This window comes from Aspergillus piperis, assembly GCF_003184755.1.
Source record: "Aspergillus piperis CBS 112811 unplaced genomic scaffold BO85scaffold_7, whole genome shotgun sequence".
Taxonomy (NCBI): domain Eukaryota; kingdom Fungi; phylum Ascomycota; class Eurotiomycetes; order Eurotiales; family Aspergillaceae; genus Aspergillus; species Aspergillus piperis.
The window spans coordinates 1,407,912-1,432,871 of record NW_020291597.1 but is presented as its reverse complement, the minus strand read 5'-3'; the positions used below and the strand labels follow the sequence as shown (position 1 = coordinate 1,432,871).

The 24,960-nt window shown below is 49.9% G+C and overlaps 9 protein-coding genes across 9 annotated transcripts; 5 read left to right on the top strand and 4 right to left on the bottom strand.

Annotated features, from left to right (window-relative positions):
* Window positions 1-307: 307 nt before the first annotated feature.
* On the bottom strand, window positions 308-1,420 carry BO85DRAFT_458907 (RTA1 domain-containing protein; the record flags this gene model as incomplete). The annotated part of the gene is made up of 3 exons (XM_025661616.1): window positions 308-750; window positions 892-1,140; window positions 1,258-1,420. The coding sequence occupies 3 exons, from the start codon at window positions 1,418-1,420 to the stop codon at window positions 308-310; spliced, it is 855 nt and encodes a 284-aa protein (XP_025516693.1).
* Window positions 1,421-2,983: 1,563 nt separating this feature from the next.
* Window positions 2,984-4,348, top strand: BO85DRAFT_281335 (Zn(II)2Cys6 transcription factor domain-containing protein). The gene is made up of 2 exons (XM_025655202.1): window positions 2,984-3,097; window positions 3,232-4,348. Exons 1-2 carry the CDS (start codon window positions 3,029-3,031, stop codon window positions 4,324-4,326), a joined length of 1,164 nt encoding a protein of 387 aa, XP_025516692.1. The 5' UTR covers window positions 2,984-3,028; the 3' UTR covers window positions 4,327-4,348.
* A 2,570-nt stretch (window positions 4,349-6,918) lies between these two features.
* On the top strand, window positions 6,919-7,840 carry BO85DRAFT_458905 (RTA1 domain-containing protein; the record flags this gene model as incomplete). The annotated part of the gene is made up of 2 exons (XM_025661615.1): window positions 6,919-7,084; window positions 7,179-7,840. 2 exons carry the CDS (start codon window positions 6,919-6,921, stop codon window positions 7,838-7,840), a joined length of 828 nt encoding a protein of 275 aa, XP_025516691.1.
* A 1,542-nt stretch (window positions 7,841-9,382) lies between these two features.
* Window positions 9,383-9,881, bottom strand: BO85DRAFT_487478 (uncharacterized protein; the record flags this gene model as incomplete). Its single annotated transcript, XM_025663456.1, has 3 exons — window positions 9,383-9,561; window positions 9,614-9,700; window positions 9,779-9,881. The coding sequence occupies 3 exons, from the start codon at window positions 9,879-9,881 to the stop codon at window positions 9,383-9,385; spliced, it is 369 nt and encodes a 122-aa protein (XP_025516690.1).
* Window positions 9,882-10,528: 647 nt separating this feature from the next.
* On the bottom strand, window positions 10,529-13,159 carry BO85DRAFT_419687 (catalase R). The gene is made up of 5 exons (XM_025657870.1): window positions 12,820-13,159; window positions 12,532-12,757; window positions 12,051-12,466; window positions 11,828-11,992; window positions 10,529-11,776 (listed from the first exon to the last, which is right to left on the bottom strand). Exons 1-5 carry the CDS (start codon window positions 13,111-13,113, stop codon window positions 10,685-10,687), a joined length of 2,193 nt encoding a protein of 730 aa, XP_025516689.1. The 5' UTR covers window positions 13,114-13,159; the 3' UTR covers window positions 10,529-10,684.
* A 1,155-nt stretch (window positions 13,160-14,314) lies between these two features.
* On the top strand, window positions 14,315-17,024 carry BO85DRAFT_448782 (catalase/peroxidase). The gene has a single exon (XM_025660017.1). It carries the CDS (start codon window positions 14,661-14,663, stop codon window positions 16,947-16,949), a length of 2,289 nt encoding a protein of 762 aa, XP_025516688.1. The 5' UTR covers window positions 14,315-14,660; the 3' UTR covers window positions 16,950-17,024.
* Window positions 17,025-17,239: 215 nt separating this feature from the next.
* BO85DRAFT_448781 (flavin monoamine oxidase family protein) lies at window positions 17,240-18,961 on the top strand. Its single transcript, XM_025660016.1, has one exon. The coding sequence runs from the start codon at window positions 17,296-17,298 to the stop codon at window positions 18,736-18,738; it is 1,443 nt and encodes a 480-aa protein (XP_025516687.1). The 5' UTR covers window positions 17,240-17,295; the 3' UTR covers window positions 18,739-18,961.
* Window positions 18,962-19,457: 496 nt separating this feature from the next.
* BO85DRAFT_448780 (HET-domain-containing protein) lies at window positions 19,458-21,996 on the top strand. The gene has a single exon (XM_025660015.1). The coding sequence runs from the start codon at window positions 19,569-19,571 to the stop codon at window positions 21,777-21,779; it is 2,211 nt and encodes a 736-aa protein (XP_025516686.1). The 5' UTR covers window positions 19,458-19,568; the 3' UTR covers window positions 21,780-21,996.
* A 33-nt stretch (window positions 21,997-22,029) lies between these two features.
* Window positions 22,030-23,324, bottom strand: BO85DRAFT_419678 (uncharacterized protein; the record flags this gene model as incomplete). Its single annotated transcript, XM_025657869.1, has 3 exons — window positions 22,030-22,973; window positions 23,027-23,063; window positions 23,115-23,324. 3 exons carry the CDS (start codon window positions 23,322-23,324, stop codon window positions 22,030-22,032), a joined length of 1,191 nt encoding a protein of 396 aa, XP_025516685.1.
* Between the last annotated feature and the right edge of the window lie 1,636 nt (window positions 23,325-24,960).

Sequence of the window (24,960 nt, the reverse complement as noted above, 5' to 3'; positions counted from 1 at the left end):
TGTGATTGAACAGATCATAAAAGACTACCGCTATATTGAGATAGCTTTGTGCAAGCCCACATTAGTAATTGACTCTGCTGAGCTTTGAACCATTTGTATTTTATGTAGGGAGGGCCATCATATTCTGGGTATAATACTAAGTACATCAGTTTAATACTAGCATCTCTATGTTCGTTCAAGGATATTGTACACCACGCCGAAGCAAAGACCGTGTTCTAAGATTGACTCTTGCTCCCCGGCGGTCCTCTCAATTGCCACTTAGTTTTTGTATCTTTTACTTATTTTGCTCCCGTCGTTTCGCAGTAGCTTACACAAAGAACGGGCGCAAGCGGACACTGCTAGACTGGCCATTCGGCAAAATTGCCGTCTTTCCTGTGGAGATCAGCTCACTCGGATGGCACATATTGTAGAGCAGCATCTGCATGAACATGAGGGCCCCGTCGAAGACGTAGAGAAAGGCCTCGTGGCGGAGTAGGTAGCCGTTGTTCCCTTGAATATACTCGATAACGCGAAAGACTAACCGCGCCATAATAAGAAGGCAGGCGGCGTACATCACTAGCAGGTTCTTTCGCCATGGAAGACCTGGGATAGTGAGCCGTGCAGCAGACTGGTTGCGCTGCATACGCCAAAGCAACACGGTAGCGGTGACTATGAACAGTCCAAAGAAGGCGATCTGGATGAACAGGCCGGCAATCACAACATCTTCACCCGTCCTCATCCCGTTCGCTCCGGTAACCATGAGTCCGGCACCTGAATTCATTATAACGTCAGCATACGTGTAATAATACAGGCAGTGATAGGTGGGCGAGGGAAAGTAGGATAAATTATAAGGGAAAGCAGATCAACAAAAGGCTTATTGTTATGAAGAAACGTAAGGAACCATAGACTCACCGGCCGCTTGGACAAGGAAAGATATTACATCTCCGGAGACGAAGAATCTCGTCAACCATCGGGGTTTCACAATGGCATATTCTGGATGCTTAGTGATGAGAATAAGTCTCCCCAGCACCATATATATGGAAGCGGCGAACAAGGCAGGAGCAACGAGAATTAGAAGACTTTGAAGTACATAAGGCCCTAAAGTCCAATTTGGTGTCTCATAATGTCCTTGAGCACGGCCAATGTATCCGACACACTCAACTAAACGATATCAATCAATGATGGTCAGTTATCTACTAGTCCTCGAAGAGGCTCCACTCTCTCCACCCTTGGGGGTAATGAGAGAATTTGTGGGGATATGGACGGCATATTGCTCACAGTAGCCCCCTATAACATAAGGAATAAAGCACCAAGTGCGTGTACGCAGCATTTGAATCGTGTGAACCACTGAGCTTATGCCGAACAGAATCGTGAAGATCAAGGCCGCTGGTAACGAAGGATCATAGTGATAGTAGGTCCAAGTAGAGTCATCGTTGGACATGTTGAATGCTTTCCCTTTGCTTTCTGAATGGGATAGGTAATAGAAGAAGGTGTTGGCATTTCTGCTAGTCTAATGATCCCCCCTTTATAGTATTGGATTCAAAGGGCAAGAAGATCCTTCACACAGGGACCCGGAAAGTCATTTGACCGTACTCGTATTATTTATATCGCTCTAGGGAACTTTGGCGAAGGAATGGAAAGGGATGTTTCTACGGACAGCTACGACTGACACGATCCATGGGAATATATGCTGAAGAGGCTGTTGGGTCAAATTCTGGGTTGCTTCCACAAAACAAGCTTAAAAGGCACGTTCAATTCTGTACCTTTTCCCCTGATAAATTACGGTATCGTATTCGTATCTGGCATATTTCTGGACACCTTTCTTACAAACTCTACTCCACCCCACGATTGACCCTTGGATCGTTTAATCAGCCTTGTTGGTTGGTCCACGGTGGCTATGGACGGTCTACCGCCACAGTCTGAAATCCCACCTGGTGCATCCGGCGTAGACGAAGAAGAGTACTCCATAGGTTGATTTTGTTAGCAACGTCTGTCCGACCAATCAGGGTACCCTTCGTCAACTCTGTGTGGGTTAGTTTGGCGTGATGATAATGAAGTGCATTATACAAACATCAACTGCAAATGGCATGAAACTCAAGGCTGGATGAACCTGCTGCTAAGCATTGTTCACAGTATTTGAGGCACGATCTCCGCAGTCGTAACTTCAATCACATCACCATCAGATCTCTACCATCGGCCTCCGCTGTATCCTATAAGGTTTGTAACTAGTTTAAGAATAGCTTGCCCTGAACGCTTTCTGAACATGAGCCTTAAAGATGCAAAGTCCCAGGCACGGATCAAGGATAGGCCCAAGCTATTGAGACAGACGACCTGGTGTGACCTGTACCTGCGAATGATAACTGGTTTGCTGTAAGTAGTCCCCTCGATTTACTTCATTTCTCCGCCTCCCGCCTGGGCTGCTCTTTGTTCAGCCAATGGAATGACATTGTGTGCAATGGATTGGAGATTATTCGTCCCTTCCTTCATTTATTTTCTTACGTGAAGCATTGGGAGGAATCAATGGCTCAAACAGAAGTCCAGGTTGACATGTACTGAGAGTAGGACTCAAATGCTGTGACCGAATAGATTCTATTCTATACTGATTCTATAATGTAGCAAATCTACGTAGAAGGGAATACCCGAGGGCTGAGGTTTAAGCTATTTTTGAATGACTGTTATCTCTGGATACATAGCTGGAGGTAATTTGGAAGCCATAAGTCAAGGGAACGGTCACTTTATATATCTACGGTTGGGGAGGAGGTGTCCAGCAGTATACAGAATATAGGGTACAGTATCATGCATATAAGAGAACAGTGTAGTTGCTATACGCCGAAAGCTGCGCTCGGAACGCCGTTGAGGCGGATTCAGCCTTACCGCACGTGATAGTCTGATACGGGAAGGGGTTGACCCCAAAGATGAAGATGGGAATGAGATCACCGACCGGCTCATGCCATCTCGCAAATGATATTTTCTGTCTTTTCCCGCTTTTCTTTTTCCTCGCCGTTGGCTCTTGGCCTTGCCAGGATTTGCCATTGGTCGGTCTTCTACAATGCCATCGCGTCGGTCACATCGCAAGTCTCGTCATGGATGCATTGCCTGCAAAAGGCGAAGAGTCAAGGTACTGTCATGCTAGCTCCCCCTTGCCTCACTGCGCGTTCAGTATATGTCAGTTCAACCGTGTGTTGTAGCTCTGCTGTACTGTATCTAGTTCCACGGTGTCTCACCAGTCTTCTTACTCACTTGCGCTTGCAGTGTGATGAGCGTCAACCGGAATGCAGCAATTGTTTGAATCGCAGCACTGAATGTGTCTACGCTCCGAGGGATGAGTGGATGCAGCCTCCACAGACCGAAATCTCGTCTGGTCGCCGCAAATCACCCACTACGTCTTCGACTCCATCATCCTTAGGCTGGATGGGCAGCAGCGACCCTCTTCCGCAAGCCCCCGAGCTAAATCTTAGCAATATGGAACTACTTCTGCAGTGGTGCTCTTCGACATACGCCACCATGGCCCACGACCAGCAGTTCGAAGATCTATACCGATGGGTGTTACCAAAGGAGGGCTTAGAGTATCCATTTGTCCTGCATGGCTTACTAGCATTATCTGCTCTCCACATCGCTCGTACCAGCGATCCCGTCTCTAGGACCCGCTACTTCTCCATCGCATTGGAGCATCAAAACCGAGCACTCGCTTTATTCCGACCTGTCCTTCCTTCCATCAGCCGTGAAAATAGCCACCCCATCTTCTTATTTGCCAGTTTACTTCTGCAATTGGCGTTCGCCATTCCTCCTTGTTCTCCGCTCATGGCGGACCATGACTCTGTACAGGACCTCATCCAGGCATTTACACTATGCAGAGGGCTTCGAGAGATTCTGGGCGCATCATGGAACTGGGTCAGAGAAGGGAAGTTGGCGGATGTGTTCACCCAAGTGGATGACACCAAACATTGGCCTCTACCCGAAACCGTTGAGGTTGCCCTGTCCCAGCTGAAGTCACTCAATGAGACTCGGGGCGGACAATTTGGGGACCATGACGTGGACTGCTACGGTGCGGCTATCAGTCATTTGAAAGACATGATGGAGATCTACCAAGATAAGCCGCGCCGTGTCGAATTGGCCCTACGGTGGCCTTTCGGCCTTGAATCCAAATACCTGAAGCTTCTTAAAGAAAATGACCCAATGGCACTAGTCATACTAGCTCATTATTGCCTTGTACTGCATCATTTCAGGCACCATTGGTGGATGGAGGGTTGGAGCTTACGCGTTGCGCGCAGTATTTGGGATCACCTGCATGAGTCCTGGAGACCCTATGTGTCTTGGGTCGTAAACGAGGTGGGCTTAGAGGTGTGAACCTGATTAGACCCACACATATGCTTCATCTCTTAACTTGTTCTCAATATTGCTTTGGGAAACCCCAGAGGTGAAGCCTCAACTGCAGCTTGTGTTTCTGAGTCAGCACTGGGCTTCTCATGAACTGGGCCATGGTGAGTGACTCGCCTATGTGATGCCGCTTCTGGCAGTGTTTAAGTGCCCTGGAACCCTGGTACAGGAGCTGTTCACGTTTTGGGCAATTCCAACGTAAATAGCACCTTGGTCCGAGAGAGTCACTAACCGCAAAATGTATGCAATTCCAGCATGGGTGACCATGACGGAAAATGGCAACCTCATATAACAAACCGCTCTCCCCCGGGGTCTCGGTCATGCACTAACTTTGACCGGAATCTCAACTCCATTGGTCTGCCATGTTTTGGGGTTCACGGACAGTCCCGAGTCAGTCGCCAGATTCTCTCCATGATAAGAAAAAGGAGACAGTGTTGGTTTACCCTGCAAATGTCTTTTGACGGGGGAGCATGCGGGAGGACTCGGCCAGAAACAAAAATCTCCTTACCTCTGCACATGTGGCAATGCCGATAGTCTTTCATCGGGGTAGTGCCTTTCGATACTCACCTTTTCGTGCCTTTGAAACAGCCTTTCCGCTTCCCCTTCGTCTCCTTCACTTCATTACCCTTTATCCGGGAATATACTATTCTCTGCGAATAATTGTCTCCGGTTGGACTTGCGCCAGCCATTTCTGGCTTTACGTCCATAAGCCTGAGACCCATAATGATTGTTCTCGTCAGAATTCCAGCCATGACTAGAGCGATTCATGATGCCCCGTTAGCCTATACTGCTTGGCACCATATCTCACGTCTGTAGCAACTGTTAGGCGGATATGACGGACTTCTGGTTTGAAAGGCTAATTTTGCTGATCCGTCTTACCAGTGAGGAAAAAGGTGGGGGGGCGGGGGCCCCAGATCAGCAATCTTGGTTTTCAGGTTGCTGTTTGAGTCGTTTTGACTGATCGAAGAACGTTATGCTAGAAACATTGATGAGTAACTGAATGAAGCGTTACCAGATCGGTAATACAGAGGTGGTCGCAATGAGCGGTACTATGGAAACCAAGTAGGGAGAAGCACGGGAACCACTGCTCCTGAAAATTTGGCAGCCGATCATGGAAACATCCATTGACATTATAGACCTTAACGTTTGATGGACGAAGTAACATGTGCATGCAGAACTTTCTCAGGTAATGTCATGGTAAAGGGGAAGACTGTCCTCTGGATTTAACGCGTAGATAGCCAAGCTAGACATTTAAAAAACGACAAGATGCTTAGACCCTGCAAGAGCAAATGGTTCCATATCACAAGATATAGTTATAAGCCAGTATTTCAGTATAATAAGTGTTAAGCTGACACGCAATCATGGTGAGGCTTCTGAGCCGAGACTCGAAGGACACTAAAAAAAATATCTTGGATAGAAAGTAATGTGGAAGAGTGACATCAATAGAGCCACAGACAGATATTAAGAAAGCGAACAATGTGTCCTAATTCTATGCCATACTGGTTTTCCTCCAACCATAGGCCAGAAACATTACTGAACTTCAAGGAAGTTATGGCACATGGTCTTTTAACATTGGCCCTGCAATTTACTTTCGGCTCCACGTGTAAGACCCGAGAAAGACAGGAGCGCAGTTTTAAGCTTAGAATTCGTAAGCACTATACACAAATACAAATACAAGTAGGAAGACACTATACCTAGGGGACGTTTAGCCATGGTACTCACAATGGACTGCGTAAACCAACAAGACCCGCTTATGCGAAGTCGGTCATGCTCCGCGTCAGCGGATCTCCAGGAACCCTTTCCACTGATCGTCAATTTTACCTATTAGTACGTACTATTCAGGTGGAGTAGCCTTTATGAGCTTGCTCATAGCCACCCACAGAATCGTTTTCGTTTCATATATTGCCTCGTACAGGGCAAACTAGTGCACACATACTGTACAGTGCGGTTACTGATCGTATGCACTCAAATCTGTAACCTAGCGGGCTCTCTTGCAGTATTCTGATACACTGAGGAGAAGGATACTGTCAAAAATATCTACTTTTTAGGTCGAAGAATGGCCCGAAATAAGATTAACCCACTTACTAGGCAAGCCAAGCAGGGCGAGCTCCGGTCCTACAGTCAAGCTTTGCCATGCCTAGATTGTGTGGTCGGACGAATTGGGTGTATAATAATAGAGTACAGATAAAGTTTTAAGCCAGGATCCAAACATTAGGATTCAAAACTCCACCAAATAGCCGCCCAGCCAGCTCGTATTCGTTAACTAATGATATTCTTGATACTATGTACTCCGTTCACGATTACACAGCTCCACAGTATTCTAGGCGCAACTATATTCATAAAATCCTACTGCCAGCCATGCCCCTTATTACTGTTTGGCGCTTCGTCACATTATTTAACTTTCTCTGACAGACCAGGACTTTTGCTTCGTTTGTTCTCATTTTGTCAGCGGCAGTCCCTCCTACATGAGAAGATCTAGTTGGCAATTTCAGACACCCAGTATCTGAGGCTATATATTGGGAAACTTCAATTCTACGAATCGCTCCTCAGACAGCAACGTCAATGGCTGATGGTAATGATGGGTACTCGCTCTACAACTACAAGCCAAGTGTAGCGGCTAGTGTTGTTTTTGCATTGGTATTCGGAATCAGCGCAGGTCTCCATGTGTGGCAAGCATTCGTGAGAGCCAGGGCCTGGTTCTTCACGGCCTTTATTGTTGGCTCCTTCAGTACGTTCGACTTTATCCCTGGGAAAACACAAGAGAGCTGCCGAGTTCGAAGATGGGAAATAATCCTTGACTAACCCAGGAACGAAAAAAATAGTGATGACATTCGGATACATAAGCCGCGCCGTCTCTGCCACAGACCCCAATAGCCTCGGCCCCTACATCAGTCAATCCCTGTTGATTCTGCTCCCACCCTCACTCTACGCCGCCACTATTTATATGTGCTACGGACGAATCGTCAGGTGCACCCAACGACCAGAACTTTCTATAATCGCTCCGACAAAAGTGACCAAACTCTTTGTGATTGGGGATGTCCTCGCCTTCCTCCTACAGTGCAGCGGTGGAGGAATGATGGCTATAAATGGCCTGGGCAACATCGGTCAGAAGATTCTCGTCTTTGGCCTATTTATACAACTGCTCTTCTTCGGGTTCTTCTTATATGTGTCGGTCAAGTTTTCATTGCGGATTCGCAGCAGCCCGACCAGGGTGCCAGGTGGGCCGTGGAGGAATCTGCTCTACATCCTCTATATCATGGCTGCCCTCATCATCTTCAGATGTGTTTATCGAATTGTTGAGTTTGTGCAAGGACATGACGGCTACCTTGTTTCGCATGAGATTTTTATGTATCTGTTCGATACCATCCCGATGCTGCTCGTGCAACTTATCTTTCACAGGTGGAAGCCGTACAACATGCTCTCGACGACCGAGACTGATTTAGGATGCGGTGAAAGCTACGTTAATCTCCAGGGGCTACGCTAGGGAAAGGGGGTTTTTGTCCTTGCCTTGGTTATTTTGAACCCTCGTGGCGCGGAGATTGAGTATCTCGCCAATTTCGCATGCCATGATGGGTTGGTCATGGCTGCCATCTTCGTTAACTCCTAAGGGCTGCTCTGAAGAAAATGAAGGGTCGGTGCATTTGTTCTTCTGTGCAAGTGAACACTGCCTGCCTGTAGAAGTCGCGTCGATGAACCAGGCGGTTACCTTGTAAACTGGAGATATGTATCATAGTATCAGATAGCGTCCAAATTTAATCAGCTTCGAGGCGTTCATACTACTTTAGATCCTCTCAGTCGTGACCTACTCCGTGCCCTATCTTCTAGTTTTTATTTGTCATGTCTAGCTATTCTTATATTGATTTACCTTTCTTTCGATTCCCTTTTTAAGACCCTGTCCAATATGGTTACCTCTCAAGAATTTTGTGCTCGACGAACCAAGGTCACTTACATTGAAACAACTCTGTTCCTAATCATCGCCACCCCTATCTATACATCCTCCTCCTCTCATCGATCCCCGTCGTTCTAGACTAGACGTGAAGCCCTGGTCAAACACACCCAAGTGCGGGTCGGGCCCGGATGCCTCCGCCTGGCTCTCCTCGTATTCGTACGCTAAAGAGTACCACAATCTTGTCAGTGTGAAGGAGCTGGCTATTTTGCCGTTTAAGGAAATCCTTCCCGCTGGTTTGAGGCCCCACTACTCCCGAAAGATATTTGTCACAGACATACGCAAAATTTTGGATGAGATTCGTCTATGTAGCAATGTTTGTGGGCTCGGCATACGATTGGACATCGTGAATTAGAAGCAGGGGCGGAACTGAACAGCCTGGCCTTCATTTGTAGCCAGGTCCGTTACTGAGATGTAGGTCAAAAACAAAACCTAGTGAGAATCATCATCAGGCACTATCGCGCGGCCACATAACAGGGCCAACATACTATACCTTGATTGGCTCGCCATATCAGCATCCCTGATATCTCCTGTCTTTATGGTTCAGTCTTTCTCTTCTTTTTCTTCTTCGCAGCTCAGCTATATCGTTCTCTTGACACACTAACATACACTGTGTTGGATTGTAACCTGAAATCTCGTGTACGATTTTGATATGGCTTCACAAGTCAAGTCCGACACCTCCTATCACGCATACCAACCATCTCAACTTCACCATCTGTTTCATTCTCATGTTCCCTCTCAACCCCCAGCACCGCACATCTCATTTTCCGTTTTCAATCTATGAGCCCTCACGAATAGCGCAACCACCGACGCCAACCCCCAAACAGCAAAATACATAACCCACGACATCCGCAGCGCCCGAAAATACGTCTCCCTGATAGCAACCAGTTCATTCGCTTCGAGACCACTCAACTTCTCCACATTCGACGCCGCAAAGGTCCATATCAAACTCCCACGCCAACGCATAAGTCTATCGGCCAGTGCTCCATTAGCAGCCGTCATCTTGTTCTGGATTACCACGCCCCCAGCTACTACTGCTATCGCGGTGACAAGCGAGCGGACGAAGCCTATTGTGGCTGATTACCAGGGGTAGAATACATCGCCGTGGTCGAGGGCGAGGAGGATCATTAGTGCGGAGCCCACGATTAGGAGGATGCCGGTCCAGTCGATGGTTTTTAGACCGGTAATTCGGCGTGTTCGGGAATTAAGGACGTGAAGGTAGACGACGAGGACGGCGAAGGAGATGGCGCCGATGGATACTGTTATCAGTTAGCTGTGGGTTGGTGGGTAAACATGTGGTTGTAGACGTACGGTTGATCCAGAAACACCATCGGGAGCTGAGTTTCGTAACAAATACACCACCGAGAACAGGTCCCACAGCGCTTCCAACCGCCCATACTAATGATGTGATGGCAAGATATAGACCCCTGTCTCATAGTGAAAATAGGTTGCTAATGATGATATCAACCATGATACCCATGCCTGAGCCACCAAGGCCCTGGAATACTCGGCCGGTGAGGAGGACGTCCACATTCGGTGCTGCGGCGTACAGCACGCTACCCCCCAGAAATATAGCCATTGAGATTAGAATCAATGGCATCCGGCCCCATACGTCGGCGACGGTGCCCAATATGTTACGGCGGCGTATGCGAGAGTGTATGCGCCACTTATCCACGTGTAGCCGGTGGCAAAGTGGAAGGTGCTTACTATGGAGGGGGTGGCGGTGGTGATGTTAGTGAGGTCAAGGGTAGAGGGTGAGAATCGTGCATGTTATGGTTGTTCAAGTGTTGGTGGTTCGATTTGTGGTCGGGAGAAGGTCAGTTGGCTGGTCATTGTTAGCTGTAGATGGTTGTGGTTTGCTGGTAATATCGGGGCGGTCGGTGTTGTTCTGACTCGTGGACACAGGCGCAAGTTCGATCTCCTGAGTTCGTGTTGTAGATGTCATGGTATGAAAGATGGTCAAGGGAGCTTAATGATACAGGCTAGAACTATGAAAGATTGTGGTTAAATAGAAGTAGTTAATCAAGTGTTGACGGGCGAACGAGCAAAGGATTTGAATCCTTTTGTGTTTATTGCTGGACTTAACAGGAGGGACTACCGCATATAGGTAAAATTCGAAGCAACTTCAATGGGGTCAGACTTTTCATTTTTGATGCGAGTATTCTAAAACCATAGACATTTGTACGATTGAAAATTCTGGACGTTGCTGATTATATGGATAGGTTTCACAAAGAAAAGAATATATATATTCATAAACGTGTGTTAGAGCAACACAACACATCAGTAGAGATATGTACAGTCTAGTACAATCTATCTAAATAAATCTATCGATCAAGCGATCTATCATCGTCGATGATGATTATCTAAACAAGTACAACACCCTTACTCATCAAGGGCAAACCGATCCACAAAGCGGAAAGTGTAAAGTCCTTTCAAGACCTCCTTGGCGATCTTCTCGGTGGTCTCGCTCGAGCCAGTGTACACACCAGAGCGGGAGGTATCAATACCAGCGTTCTTGAGCGCAGCGCTACCGCTACCCACAGCAGCCACGGGCTTACCGTACCTGAAAGAGTCGACCAGGATCTGGTAAGGTCTGGCAGGAGGGTAGAGAGTAGAGGTGGCGGTAGAGTTCATCTGGTTAGCCAGGGAGGGAGAGGCAAAGAGGCTCTGGACGCCATCGGCGATGATGAGGGCATCGAAGTCGATAGCGTCAGACAAAGCATAGGTGGTGTTGACACCATCGGCGTAGGCCTCGGTGACGATGTTCAGGTCGACACCAGCGGCAGAGAACTGAGCGGCCATGGCCTGACCCTGCTTGATGGACTCGGGGTGAGAGTTAGAAGCGAGGAAGCCAACCTGCAGACCTTCGATGCTCAGGAGGGGCTTGCCGAAGGTACCGACGTTGGAGGTCTTGTTGGAGGTGTAGTAGGTCGGGTTGGGGGAGGGCTCATCAAGACCAAGACCACGGGCAACGCGGACGGCAAGGTTGTTGTTGACCATGTTCAGCTGGTTGACAACGTTCTTGCGAACGTGGGGGCTGTTGACCTTGGAGTTCTCGAAGACAATGGCGTTGACAACCATCTGCTGCTCAGCGGGGATCAGAGAGTTCCAGAACATGGCGGGCTGGGACCAGTGGTCGTGGAAGGTCGGGCTCGGCTCGCGGATGAGGTGGCCAGAAGCGTAGCGGTAGGGCGAGGTGAAGAAGCCGTGGCCGTGGGTCTGGTTGGCTTGCATGGGGTAGCCATTGCTCATGGTGTTGGGTGTGTAGGCCCAGTTGTTGGTAGGGATCTGCTGCTGACCGAAGCCGTCACGGTTGTTGTTGTGAACGGGCTTGCGAGGACGGTTGACGGGGATTTGCTCGAAGTTGGGACCGCCGTGACGGGTCAACTGGGTGTCCAGGTAGGAGAACAGACGGCCTTGCAGCAGGGGGTCATCGGTGAAGTCAATGCCAGGAACGACGTGGCCGGGTTGGAACTATAGAAATTAGAATTTGACTTGAAGCTTAAAGCAACGGGGGATACATACACCAGCCTGTTCAACTTCAGCAAAGTAGTTGGTGGGGTTGGCGTTGAGCTCCATCATCCCGAGAGGAGTGTAGGGGACAACCTCCTCAGGGACCAGCTTGGTGGGATCCAGGAGGTCGAAGCCAAAGCGGAGCATGTCAGCCTCATCCATGATCTGGGCTTGCAGCTAGAGGATTGTCAGCGACCGAGATCATGAGTGAACAGGAGCCGGATTGGGGACTAACCTCGTATTTGGGGTAGTGACCGTTGGCGATCGCATTGTACAGATCCTGACGGTGGTAGTCGCTGTTCTTACCAGCAGCAGCCTGAGCTTCATCCCACACCAGACTGGCAACACCCTGCTGGGACTTCCAGCGGTAGCGAACCACCTTGGAGGTGCCATTGGCAGCGACAAAGCGGAAGCTGTGGACACCGTATCCGTTCATGTGGCGGAAAGAACGAGGAATACCGTTACCAGACATCAGCCACAAGGCACTGTGGAGGGCAGTGCTCTGCTGGCTGAAGAAGTCCCAAGCGGAAGTGTGAGCAGTCGCGGCCTGAGGGATCTCATTGTTGGGCATAGGCTTGATGGCGTGAACAAGGTCGGGGAACTGGATGGCATCCTGGATGAAGAAGGGGGCAAAGTTGATTCCGACGATGTCTAGTAGGGACACAATTGTTAGCATGTACGACAATTATTATTGTGTGTTGTGATACAAAGCATACCATAGTTACCCTCATCAGTGTAGAACCGACAAGCATGACCGTGAACATCACGCGCGGTATCGACACTTCCACGGAAACCGACAACAGTAGAGAAGCGACAGAACATCGGAGTCTCCTTTTCATTGGCACTCAAGAAATCGGCAGCCGTGACGTTGGACCAGTCGGCATAGGACTTGAAAGTACCATATGCACCGGCACCACGGGCGTGGACGACACGCTCGGGGACCTAATTGAACAAGAAAACTTGGTCAATTCATTGTTACACACTGTGGCAGCTACTATACTTACACGCTCATGGTCGAACCGTTGGAGCTTCTGACGGAAGATAAAATCCTCCAACAGGGTAGGTCCACGGCGACCGGCCTTGAGACTGTACTGGTCGGAGATCGGGGTCCCGAAGTCGGTAGTCATGTAGCTACCGGTGTCATTAACATAGAGAGTGTTGTCAATGGTCTGTTCCGTGACCTCAATGGTATCGCCAGCATTGTCCTGCTCCTGAGTGAAACTCATTTCACCCGACAGGTAGGGGCATTGAGCCCCAGCGATACCAGCAACAGCTGGCAAAAGCCAGAAATGACGCATGGCGGAGGAAACGAAGACGAAAAGTATTCAGAATGCTGGGATCTTCCGAGAAGCCTCACCAAGGGGAGTCCCCTCGGGTCCTTATATCGGCTTCCATGGCGAGGCCGGTAAACAGCCCACGCGTCTTAGTTAAGCTACGAATCCAGAATTTGAGTCGATTTACAGCCAAACGGCGTCGGGACTTGGTAATCCGGACCTTCCTGTTGGGGAGACGAAGGGGCTCCACCAGGGTCATGCAATGTTGATCACTCGATGTGATGAGACGAGGAACGCAATGGGCTCAATCCAAGAGAGATCACCACAATAAGTGACAAACTGGTACTCGGTGACAAGAACAAGTACCTTCTGCATGAGGCTAATCGGAAAGTACACCCACGTTGAGTTAGCACATGGGATTTCTATAGGCTACTAATGACTTCGCTTCATACCAATTTCGGAGATTTAGTGTTGTGCCTGCTGCAAGCCGAATAGAAATGCGCTGAGAGCGGGTGGCTTGCAGGCATGCCAAGGCCGTGGGTTAGGCGTGGGTTACTTCAGCAAGCGGTTCTGGACACGCGCTGCTTGGTAAGAGGCCAAGCCGATGAACATCATCATCTCCACCGACTTGGTTTCAAGAGGTTAGGGCTGGTGGCCCGATTGGTGCGGCTGCTTGGTAATCCCCAGAATCTGGATCGTTCCGCCGGTTCCACAGCCAGACCAGCTACCCAGACACTCTATCTACATGTTGCGAACGAGGTTTCTGCACGTTTCTGAGCTCTGGACCTCTCCCAGTTATTAATCGGCCATCATCCCGTGCCTTTCGACAGGTGCGTCATCGAGTGTGGGAGGATCGCCGATGAAAAGATGACAATTGTCAGAGAAAGGGCTGGTCAGGTCATCACCCGCCCACGTGATCGGGTCTGGAGCAGTGGGGGGTTAAATGATGAATAATAACTGCTACTAATCAATGAATGTCACTAATGAAGGAACCCCCAGAGTTATGCAGAGGGTAGTTCGCTACGAGGGGTTTCACTAAACCTCCTTTGTAATACGGCCAGCCTGGAGGCATCTACCATGACGCGCGACGTCGCACGGCCCTTCACTAGAGCACCAATCTGGCTTGACTCTCTCTAATCCTCGATGCTGGCTGGCTCTCTCCCCGCACTTGCCACTCTTAGTCAGTTGCAGTTCTGCATCTCTGGCACCACCCAAACTTCCTCAATTCTCCAATCGTTCTGGCTGCAATCCTTTGACTCAGCAGCCGATGACCAAGCACCTCCCCGGATTTGCAGATCCTTGCGGGGTGAGTAATCCGGCGAATTCGAGCTGCCGCAATCCGGGTGCTACGAGGGCGTGTGACCGGGCCATTTCGGGCCAGACAGAGAGGGGTTGATGAGGGGAAAGTGCAGAGGGGAAACCCTATATAAGGTGCTTCCCAGGGACAGGCAAGGGTGTGACTGGAAAAGTTTATCGTGGCATCATCATTCTTGTCTGAGAACCATCATCCATCCCATCAGACATCTGCCATAGATATCACATCTCCGCATATCCACATCCAATATCCAACCATGGCCGAGGCTAAGTGTCCTTTTAGCCAAAGCAGGTCTAACGCCAACGTTGCTGGTGGAGGCACCCGCAACACTGACTGGTGGCCTGATCAGTTGAACCTGGGCATTCTTCGCCAGCATGCTCCGGCATCCAACCCTTACGAGCGGGACTTCGACTACACCGCCGCTTTCAACAGCCTCGACTACTATGCCGTCAAGAAAGACCTCCATGCCTTGATGACCGACTCGCAAGATTGGTGGCCTGCTGATTTCGGTCACTATGGTGGCCTGTTCATCCGCATGGCCTGGCACAGTGCCGGTACCTACCGGGTCTTCGATGGCCGCGGTGGTGGTGGTCAGGGTCAACAACGGTTCGCTCCTCTCAACAGCTGGCCTGACAATGCTAGCTTGGACAAGGCTCGTCGCTTGCTGTGGCCCATCAAGCAGAAGTACGGAGCAAAGATTTCCTGGGCGGACTTGATGCTGCTGGCCGGCAATGTGGCCCTGGAGTCGATGGGCTTCAAGACATATGGATTTTCCGGTGGTCGTGCAGACACATGGGAGGCAGACGAGTCCGTCTACTGGGGAGGAGAGTCAACCTGGATGGGTAACGACGTACGTTACTCTGATGGCTTCCCGGGAGTCACCAAGCATGGTGCGCTCTCTGGGGACGAACCACCCCATCGCAACATTCACACCCGCGACCTGGAGAAGCCGCTGGCTGCATCGCACATGGGTTTGATCTACGTTAATCCCGAGGGTCCCGATGGCAACCCAGACCCGGTTGCCGCCGCACGCGACATCCGCACCACCTTCGGTCGCATGGGAATGAACGACGAAGAGACGGTCGCTCTGATCGCTGGTGGCCACAGTTTTGGTAAGACACACGGTGCCGCTCCATCTGATAACGTCGATGTCGAACCCGCTGCTGCTGGTCTCGAAAACCAAGGGTTGGGCTGGTCCAACCGCTACCAGTCCGGCAAAGGGCCACACGCCATCACCAGCGGTATCGAAGTGACCTGGACCAAGACTCCCACCAAGTGGAGCCATGCGTTCCTCGAATACTTGTTCCGTTTCGATTGGGAACTCACCAAGAGTCCTGCGGGCGCCAACCAGTGGCAGGCCAAGAACACCGAGGCCATCATTCCCGATGCCTATGACCCCTCCAAGAAGCATCTCCCTAAGATGCTGACAACCGATTTGTCGCTCCGTTACGACCCCACCTACGAGAAGATTTCCCGGCGCTTCTTGGAGAACCCTGATCAATTCGCCGATGCTTTCTCTCGCGCTTGGTTCAAGCTTCTCCACCGTGACATGGGTCCCCGAACCCGGTACATTGGGCCTGAGGCACCAACCGAGGATCTGATCTGGCAGGATCCCATCCCGGCTGTCAACCACACTCTGGTTGATGCAAACGACATCGCTGCTCTGAAGCGCACTATTCTCGACACTGGATTGGACAAGTCCAAATTTGTGTCCACCGCCTGGGCCTCCGCATCCACCTTCCGTGGCACCGACAAGCGCGGCGGTGCGAACGGTGCCCGCATCCGCCTGACACCCCAGCGCCAGTGGGAGGTCAACAACCAGCCATGGTTGGAAGAGACTTTGTCCGCGCTCGAGAAGATCCAGAAGGACTTTAACGACCGGAATTCCTCGACTGGAAAGAAGATCTCCCTCGCTGATCTCATCGTCCTGGCTGGTTGCGCGGCTATTGAAAAGGCTGCCCAAGAGGCCGGCCAATCCATCACCGTTCCCTTCACCCCCGGCCGCATGGACGCCAGTCAAGAGCAGACCGAGGTGGAATCTTTCTCTCACCTCGAGCCTGTGGCTGATGGATTCCGCAACTATGGAAAGTCCTCGTCTCGGGTGCGTGCCGAACACTATCTCGTCGACAAGGCACACCTGTTGACGCTCACTGCGCCCGAGATGACCGTCCTCGTGGGTGGCCTGCGCGTTTTGAACACCAACTACGATGGATCGAAGCATGGTGTCTTCACCTCCACTCCTGGTCGCTTGACAAATGAATTCTTCACCAACGTCCTTGACATGAACACGGCCTGGAAGGCTAAGGATGGTGGTCGCGATCTGTACGAGGGTACGGATCGTAAGACGGGTCAGCCCAAGTGGACGGCGACTCGGGCGGATCTCGTCTTTGGCTCGCATGCTGAGCTTCGCGCTCTGGCTGAGGTCTATGGAAGCTCGGATGGACAGGAAAAGTTTGTCAAGGACTTTGTTACCGCTTGGGATAAGGTCATGAATCTGGACCGGTTTGACCTGAAGACCTCGGGTATTGCACGCTCCAAGCTGTGAATAGTGCTTGCATCCGTTCAAATTGATTTAGTTAGCATGAGTAATGAAATAGTTAATGAATGACTCTTATTGGATCTCACCGTTATTAATTGGTCGAGCATACCTTATCCAATGATGGGTCTAATGTAAATGAATGCCATGTAGAGTTACTTCCATCTTAAGGTTTCACAGGTGCGCCTTCCCACCGATACTCTGTTGTCCCGGCGGGTTTTCAATCGGGCAGGTCACAAGCCACTCTCGGGTTATATTGTCGGGCTGTCGAGCGGTCAAGAGACTGACCTGGCCGGCCTGTTGGAACAAAGCTCGGATTTCTTGATCTCAGCAGATGATATCAACCTCAAAAGCCATGACTCTCCATCTCCTCATTCTACTCCTCATCTCCCTCTTCGCAGCAGCCTTCTCTGTCTCGGAAGTGGACGTTGCAATCGTCGGCGCAGGCTTATCCGGCCTCTCCGCAGCAAAAGACATCGCCGCCGCTGGTAAAACCTTTGCCATACTTGAAGCCCGCGATCGTGTCGGAGGTCGTGTCCTGAATGTCGAACTTCCTGGCGGTATTGTCGAGGAGGTTGGGGCCGAGTTTGTGGGTCCAACGCAGGACCGAGTCCTAGCACTTGCAGGTGAACTGGGGCTAGCTACCTATCCGACCTATAACACAGGCAATTGCACTTTCCTGAGAAACGGTACAATTACCAATTATACATGTGAATTGGGTAGTGCTAGTCTTCCGCCCTTAGCCACTGAGGCTTTGATCGAGGTGGGAACACTCCAGCAGCAGCTTAATGCCCTCGCCGCCGAAATTAATGTTCAGGCACCATGGGACCATCCCAACGCTTATATGTGGGATACCATGACTCTGGGGACCTTCTTCGCCTCGCAGCTCACATTGTCTGATGCGAAGTTTCTTCTCAATACATTCGTTACTGAAGTTTTGGCTACTGAGACTAATGAGCCCTCGTTGCTGTATACGCTCGCTTATATCGCGGCAAGTGGGAATGAGACGGAGGTGGGAACTCTGGATCGGCTTATTGATGTGGTTGGGGGTGCTCAGGAGAGTCGGATAGTTGGCGGGACCCAGCTGATAGCGTTGAGGTTGGCGGATAAATTGGGAATAGAGAACATTCACCTTTGCAGTCCTGTTCGGAGAGTGGAACACAGCAACGGGCAATACATGATTATCTCAAATGAGACTCAGATCATAGCAAAGCGAGTCGTCGTTGCAATGTCCCCTCCTATGGCCGCACGCATCTCCTGCGACCCACCCCTCCCCCCAGCACGAGATCAACTCACTCAGCGCATGGGCATGGGATCAATAGGCAAAGCAATAGTCATCTATCCCACACCTTGGTGGCGTGAGCAGGGGCTGAATGCGCAAGCACTTGCCGATACTGGCATCATCCACATAACGTTCGACAACACCCCGGTTGATGAATCCGTTGGTGCTATCATGGGGTTCATCGTTGGTGATGACATGAGACTAGTGGACAAGATGAACGAGACAGAGATTGAAGCAGCAGTTATTGACAGCTTCGTGGGTATGTTTGGTCCACAAGCCGCGAATCCCGACCATGTGATTGTTCAGCGCTGGGACTGGGAAGAGTATTCCCGCGGTGGACCAGTCGCTTATGCGCCTCCTAGTGTGCTCACTGATTATGGTGAGTATTTGAGGGAGTCGGTGGGTGGGATTTACTTTGCTGGGACAGAGGCGTCATACTATTGGACTGGGTATATGGATGGGGCTGTTCGGTCGGGAGAACATGTGGCGGCGGAGGTGTTGGGATCGTTGGAGTGACCAGTTATTCTCAGTTCCTTTGTTCAGAAGGTATTGGGGTATTATTATTATAGGGAAGGGGGTCGTCTATATGGTCTTGGCGACGAATGGCAGTTGCTGCTTTCATAACTTCATGGTAGTTTCATGGAATAGTCAAGTGGCGGTCGAGTCCGTCCGCAGTAGTATTAAGAACTTCGTCTGCTCAGTTTATGTACTATTGCCCTAATAGTACTGAAACCCTGAACCGCACACATACTACTATCTACTAACTCCCTCTAACGATCTCCAATCCTTTAGGACCGAAGATATATATTGTTGAGACATCTATCTGAGTTACCCCTGTTGCTTGGTGGCCATCGTTATATTGTTTTGGTCTACTTTGCAAATGTTCCAACATGATATATTGCTACATCATGCAAGCTAAGCGCAACCAGTCGTTCTGACAACTGAGTCACATGATAACATAATTATGAGAAACTACTCCGTACAAGTGCAGGAACCTAGAAAATCACCCCTGTGAACTGAACGGAGTCCGCAAGGTTCTGCTTCAATCTCATTGCTCCGGCGATCTGTTCATGGGGTGCCAGCTGGCCATTTTAATAGCCCGAGCGGCTCGCTGTCAAATCATAGCAGAAAGAAGGCCCGCCAGACCCACCGCAAACAAAAGCACTACTGCCCCACTACATATCAGCTCGGCAGCTGAGCTGAAAGTTGAGCAGTCATGTCTCTTGCGAGTTCTTCGCCTCCTTTTCCCTCTCTATCTGACCACCTCGCACACAGAATATCTCCTCTATGCATGGAACACTGCCTGATTCCCCAACTGTGAAAGCAAACCGTTCTAAACAAAGACAATGCGCTTGATAAACGCCAGAACCCTCGGGTTAGAGGAATTTTTGGGCCAGAACATCCCCAAATACGCTATCCTGTCTCATACCTGGGGAGAAGATGAAGTCTCCTTCCAGGACATGCAGACGCCAACTGCCACCAAGAAATTGGGGTACGCCAAAATCAAGCATTCCTGTGAACGGGCTCTGCAAGATAGCCTAGACTATGTATGGGTGGATACCTGCTGCATAGATAAGACTAGCAGTGCTGAGCTTTCTGAAGCCATCAACTCTATGATGGCATGGTACGCGCAGTCCAAAATTTGCTATGCCCACCTAGCAGACGTACCTCCGATCACTGATCAAGGGCTTGATAAAGCTGCTTTTTCACGGAGTCGATGGTTCACTCGAGGATGGACTCTTCAGGAGCTCATTGCACCAGCAGAACTGGTATTTCTGGCTCAGGATTGGTCAGACATATATGAGAGGGAGATTTTAGCTGGGCTTATAAGTGATATCACCGGTGTCCATCACTCTTTTCTAGATTGGAGACTAGATAATTCGATGCTTGGGTTTAGATTGAAGTCGACAAGTATCGCTGAAAGAATGAGTTGGGCTTCGAACCGTGAAACCACTCGAATTGAAGACATGGCATATTCCCTGTTGGGTATACTTCAAGTCAACATGCCGCTTCTGTATGGAGAGGGATCTGCTGCCTTTCGAAGACTACAAGAAGAAATCATCAAATATTCCGACGATCAGTCATTGTTTGCGTGGAGTTTCGGAGGACCAAAACATGATTTGAGTCATAAACGACCATGGTCGATATCTCAGTCGTTGCTCGAGAAAATAATTTCTTTCTTCAAAGACTATGAAACCCCTCCAGAATCTTCTGGAGCAATGCAAATAGACATCTCAGACATCTCGGAGATCCTCGCTGAGTCTCCAGCGGCATTTCGAGGTTGTGGCAACATAGTTCCATGCGATGTCAAAAAGCCGACCCCTCCTTTCTCGATGACCAATAAGGGCCTAAGCATTGAACTGCCACTTCTTGAGCTCTCAGATGGTTGCTTCGCTCTCCTACAGTGTCAAACGAGGACAGACCCTACAAGGTTAATAGCCCTGCCATTACTGAGAATAGACGATACTTACTGCCGATCCAAACGAGGGAATTATGTGGCCAATCATGCAGCTTGGTTGAGATGGCCACGTGCTCAACTTTATTTCTTTCCCGATGAAGATTCAACCATTGCAGGTATTATGAACTGCCCCTGTTATTCTGTCGTCATAAAAAGCCTTCCACCCAATCTCCGGATAGCGAAAGTGCTCCCATCTAGTCCATATTGGCAGCCCAACTCAACGGTCATATTCAAGAAAGCCCGAGACGTTTTCGACTCCGATGTGAAAGACGTTTTTGTACAATTCCAGGATATAGCTGATAGCGGACAGACATTCATATTGGCTGTTCGTATGCAGCAAACTCTCTCCTGGCGGCCTAACGCCAAATGGCAGGATACTCTCACACCTTATCTGTTTCTTCCTCCATCCGATAATATCAACCTGACGCTAAAGGACTTGCAGAACGTGTTACGACAGGAAAGTGTAAAAGCAAAGCCGCCAGTCCCATACTCAGTTGAAATAACTACAAAAACATTGTCTCGGAGTGGCCTTTACATGGTTGATATCATTCCCAAACGCCCTGCCAAAAAGGAGGGGAATAAAGAGATACATAACTTGAGATTCTGGACGGGTCTGCTGCGTCGAACCTTGATACGTGATTCGCTAGTAGAGCGCGTCTATGAAGATTGGCTCGATTACTTGTGTGACCGAGGGCTAAAGTCTTTCCGGCTGCTCGCGCTCTTACCCTTGTTTTTCGCTTTCCCCTTCGACCTCATACTCAGGGTGGTTGTGTCACTGACCGCGCCAGTGCTATCGCACATTGCTTTCTATAAAAAGTGTCTGACAGCTGCCACTTATGAAAACCGTCTCACATCTGTGGTTCTTGAAATGAGCCGGACAGCTATGGCCCATAAGTTCAGTCTCGCAGCAGTTGTCTCGGGAAGTGGTCTACTACTAAGCAACACCCCTGCCATGCGTAAGATTTCCATCTGGGTTCTGAAGTATTCACGTTCCAGAGGTGTTTTCAAGATCCTTCTACTGTACATCATCTGCAAATGTATTCCACCGAGGACGCTCTTGTCTCTTGCTGGTGAAGAAGAAATTTATCATGAAGATTGAAGGACAGAGTTGTGGTCATGCTGACATATACCAAAGATTATTTTCTTTGTTTTCTGTAGGCTGCGCAATTGGTGTACATCCGATACAGCTGGCAGAGATACCCATTACTACTATATCGAACTTCCTCACTCACATTAAGAATATAGTGAACAATTGACTATAATCCCAAATAGAAAAGGGTAGCAATGAGCTAGCACATCTGCAGCATCTAACCAAAATGATATTTTGTGCCAGCACTATAGTACAAATGTTACACCTCGCCCTCCGAAACCTCTCTATACACCTTCAACTCAACCACACTACCAGCCTGCCTATCCAAAAGATCCCTCTCCGTATCATTCGACCCCCTCTCACCCCCTTCATTCTTTACCCCCCTTACTTCCCCATCAACAGTATTGGCTCTCATCCTAGTACTAACATGAACCCCCACACCCCCCTCCTTAACCCACTTCCAACTCCAACTCCGACTCCTCCCAACACTCCAACTCCACGACCCCACCCCACTCCCACTCCCACTTCCCCCCTTCCTGCCCCCACCACACCCCACACTCCTCACAAAAACATTAACCCCCGGCAAACACGAACACCCCACGGCGACATCCACCTCCAACATAGCAAGCACCCAACAATACCAAACATCCCAACTTGCATCATAACTGACATAAAACATCCTATAAAGAAACCACACCCTCACCCCAGCCACAACAGCAGCCAAATACCCCAACCCAAACACTACCCCATTAAGCAATACCTTCTGCCTCAATCTCATCTGCAAGCCCCAACACAACACAGCGGGTAGCGTCGTGGCCACGATATCCTGCACGAGACTTATAAATGTCGCTGCAATGAGATGAGCAGGTTCGTTGTAGCACGTGTATTTGTGCGTGGCGGTATACTCCGGGTCGACTTCCATCCAGTAGGCCGAGAAGGGACGACAGGCGACCCAGATTACGATGAAGAAGGCGAGCGTGTAGGCTGCTACGCTGGCGATGCTGATGTAGATGATGTTGAGGAAGCGAGGGGAGATGGTGGTCCGGTGGCCCATGCGGCGGTAGAAGAGAAGGACTGAGATCTTGGTGAAGCACGAGGAGAGGATGTAGAAAAGTTCTTGCGCGATGGCGAGTTTGCGCGATTGGAGGAGTTGAGGGAGTGTGTTGTCCCATACGTGGTGGTTTTCGCCGTAGATGTAAGCTCCTGGGCGGTTGGTTAGTGGGGTGAGTTGGTGGGAGAGTTGGTGTTGGTAGTACCGAGGGGGAAGCTGATGTTGAGGCCTATGGCTGGGATCTAGAGGTTGTTAGAAGGTATTGGGTTGTGATAGGAGAGGAGTTGTCTTACTAGTGCTAATGCGATGAATATGTCGTCTAGTTTACCTTGTCGCTGAATCACGCAGCGAGCCCATAGTCGAAGTATGACTGCTGTGACTGCGACGGATCCGAAGATAACTGGGAGCACAATGGACGCTGCTCCATGGGTTTCCGGGTTGATGGTGTTGCGCGCAGGCCATGATTCCATGACCGAAAGCGGTGGATGCAGGCCCCCTGGCATGGTGAAGGAATGAATAGAGCTGACAGGATGATGACCTGCAGTCAAAGTCTACGTGCAGCAAACCAGGAACCGCATCCTTTACATACCTGCCACAGCAAGCATAATCTGAGCTCCAGTGTCTGTAAATTTAGCTCAACGCGCAAAAAGATGAGATCCACAAAACAAGGCTCCCTATTATGGATACAAGTAGGAAATGACACGAACAAATTCTCCGAATCAATATAACCATGACACCAATGACTAGATGGAGCCAATAAGGCCCCGAAGCTCAAAAATGGGACAGCCCGTTGTGGGGCGGCAACCCTAAATTGGCCGTCGATCTGGGGCGTTTCATGGTGAAACGCCCACACAAAGAAGAGCTGGTGGTCCTGGCACCTGTCAACTGGATTAGCTTGCAGGTGGATGTCACAGTGGCGTGAGGGCAGTGGACGTATCAATATTTCATCCCGGCTTGTGGTCTCCAGTCCCGGATTGATTGCACGGGCCGATTCTGACGTTGATGGATCAACAGGCACCTTCGGGATTCACTCTTTACCTTGCTTTTTTATGGGAACCCGTCCGCTGACATTATTCGCCGGTTATGGTTCCAGGACGTTGATCAAACCCCGATGTCCACGGTAACTCTAATGGGCTTTACCGGCCCTGCTTGGAGCTTGGATCGCACTTTAGTTTCGGCCGAAAGGACGGCTAGGCCCCCGGTAGCATGACCCCAGTCTGAGACTTTAATGGCAATTAACGAGTTTGCTCTGGTAGCTGTCCGTAATATAATCTAACCCATTGATGGGAAGACGGTTCATAATTCCGAGCGGACTTATATTGGCTCCCCACCACTTCCCTCAGTCGGAGTGCCATAGGTCCACCCTCTGAACAGTAGCCTGGATCGAGTCCACTCCGACCGGGCGGCAAAAGCGTCAAGTCAAATTTCTGACTGGAAGTGTGGAGCCTTTCGGCATGTTATGGCAGGCCTTGCAGTTATTGCTCCGGACATGACAAGTTATCAGGCAAGGTACCGGGCGAGTCACAACTGCCAAGACCTCTTTCACTGAGACATGCTTTACTTGAGTTCTCCTTTGGGCAAGACGAAACCCAGCTGCACATCCTTGGTAATTTTCAACTGGAAAATGTCGTTCGGGGGTAAAAGGTAACATGGCTGCGCTAGTCCTGCAGGCGCCAGGAGAAAGTCCCGACCGTGCCTGTCCGGGACTGCGTACCATCAAAATGGCATGCATTCATTCCCATCTGCAGCTCGTTGTTCCGCCAATCAGAGCTCATTTTATTTCCATCATCGCCCTATGAATGTCAAGCAGTTCACAGCTTCTATAGAGAGAAGTGCATCATGATCCTATGAGTACTGTCCGAACACACGCGGATATTAGCCAAGTCTAAGGTCCTCCGTCAATGCGTTGATGGCTGTTATGTCGGAGGCTGCTCCGTGATGAATCAGTCACGCAGCAACATCTGCCCCAAACCTCCTCATAATTAATCTATTCGGCTATTCGGTCCTTTCTCCGGATATATGTCCTCGTCCCTGCATCCACAGAATCAGATCATCCATTACTTCGCAGGTTAAGATTCGTCCGTCTGACCACACAATGCCTTGGTCCGTTCCAGGTCAGGTATAGCATGTCCGTTCGAG

Coding starts and splice junctions, on each gene's coding strand:
- BO85DRAFT_448782 (XM_025660017.1), top strand. CDS start 14,661: ATGGCCGAGGCTAAGTGTCCTTTTAGCCAAAGCAGGTCTAACGCCAAC.
- BO85DRAFT_448780 (XM_025660015.1), top strand. CDS start 19,569: ATGCGCTTGATAAACGCCAGAACCCTCGGGTTAGAGGAATTTTTGGGC.
- BO85DRAFT_448781 (XM_025660016.1), top strand. CDS start 17,296: ATGACTCTCCATCTCCTCATTCTACTCCTCATCTCCCTCTTCGCAGCA.
- BO85DRAFT_281335 (XM_025655202.1), top strand. CDS start 3,029: ATGCCATCGCGTCGGTCACATCGCAAGTCTCGTCATGGATGCATTGCC. Junction 3,098..3,231: donor GCAAAAGGCGAAGAGTCAAG/GTACTGTCATGC, acceptor TTGCGCTTGCAG/TGTGATGAGCGTCAACCGGA.
- BO85DRAFT_419687 (XM_025657870.1), bottom strand. CDS start 13,113: ATGCGTCATTTCTGGCTTTTGCCAGCTGTTGCTGGTATCGCTGGGGCT. Junction 12,467..12,531: donor CACTGATGAGGGTAACTATG/GTATGCTTTGTA, acceptor TGTCCCTACTAG/ACATCGTCGGAATCAACTTT. Junction 11,993..12,050: donor GTCACTACCCCAAATACGAG/GTTAGTCCCCAA, acceptor ACAATCCTCTAG/CTGCAAGCCCAGATCATGGA.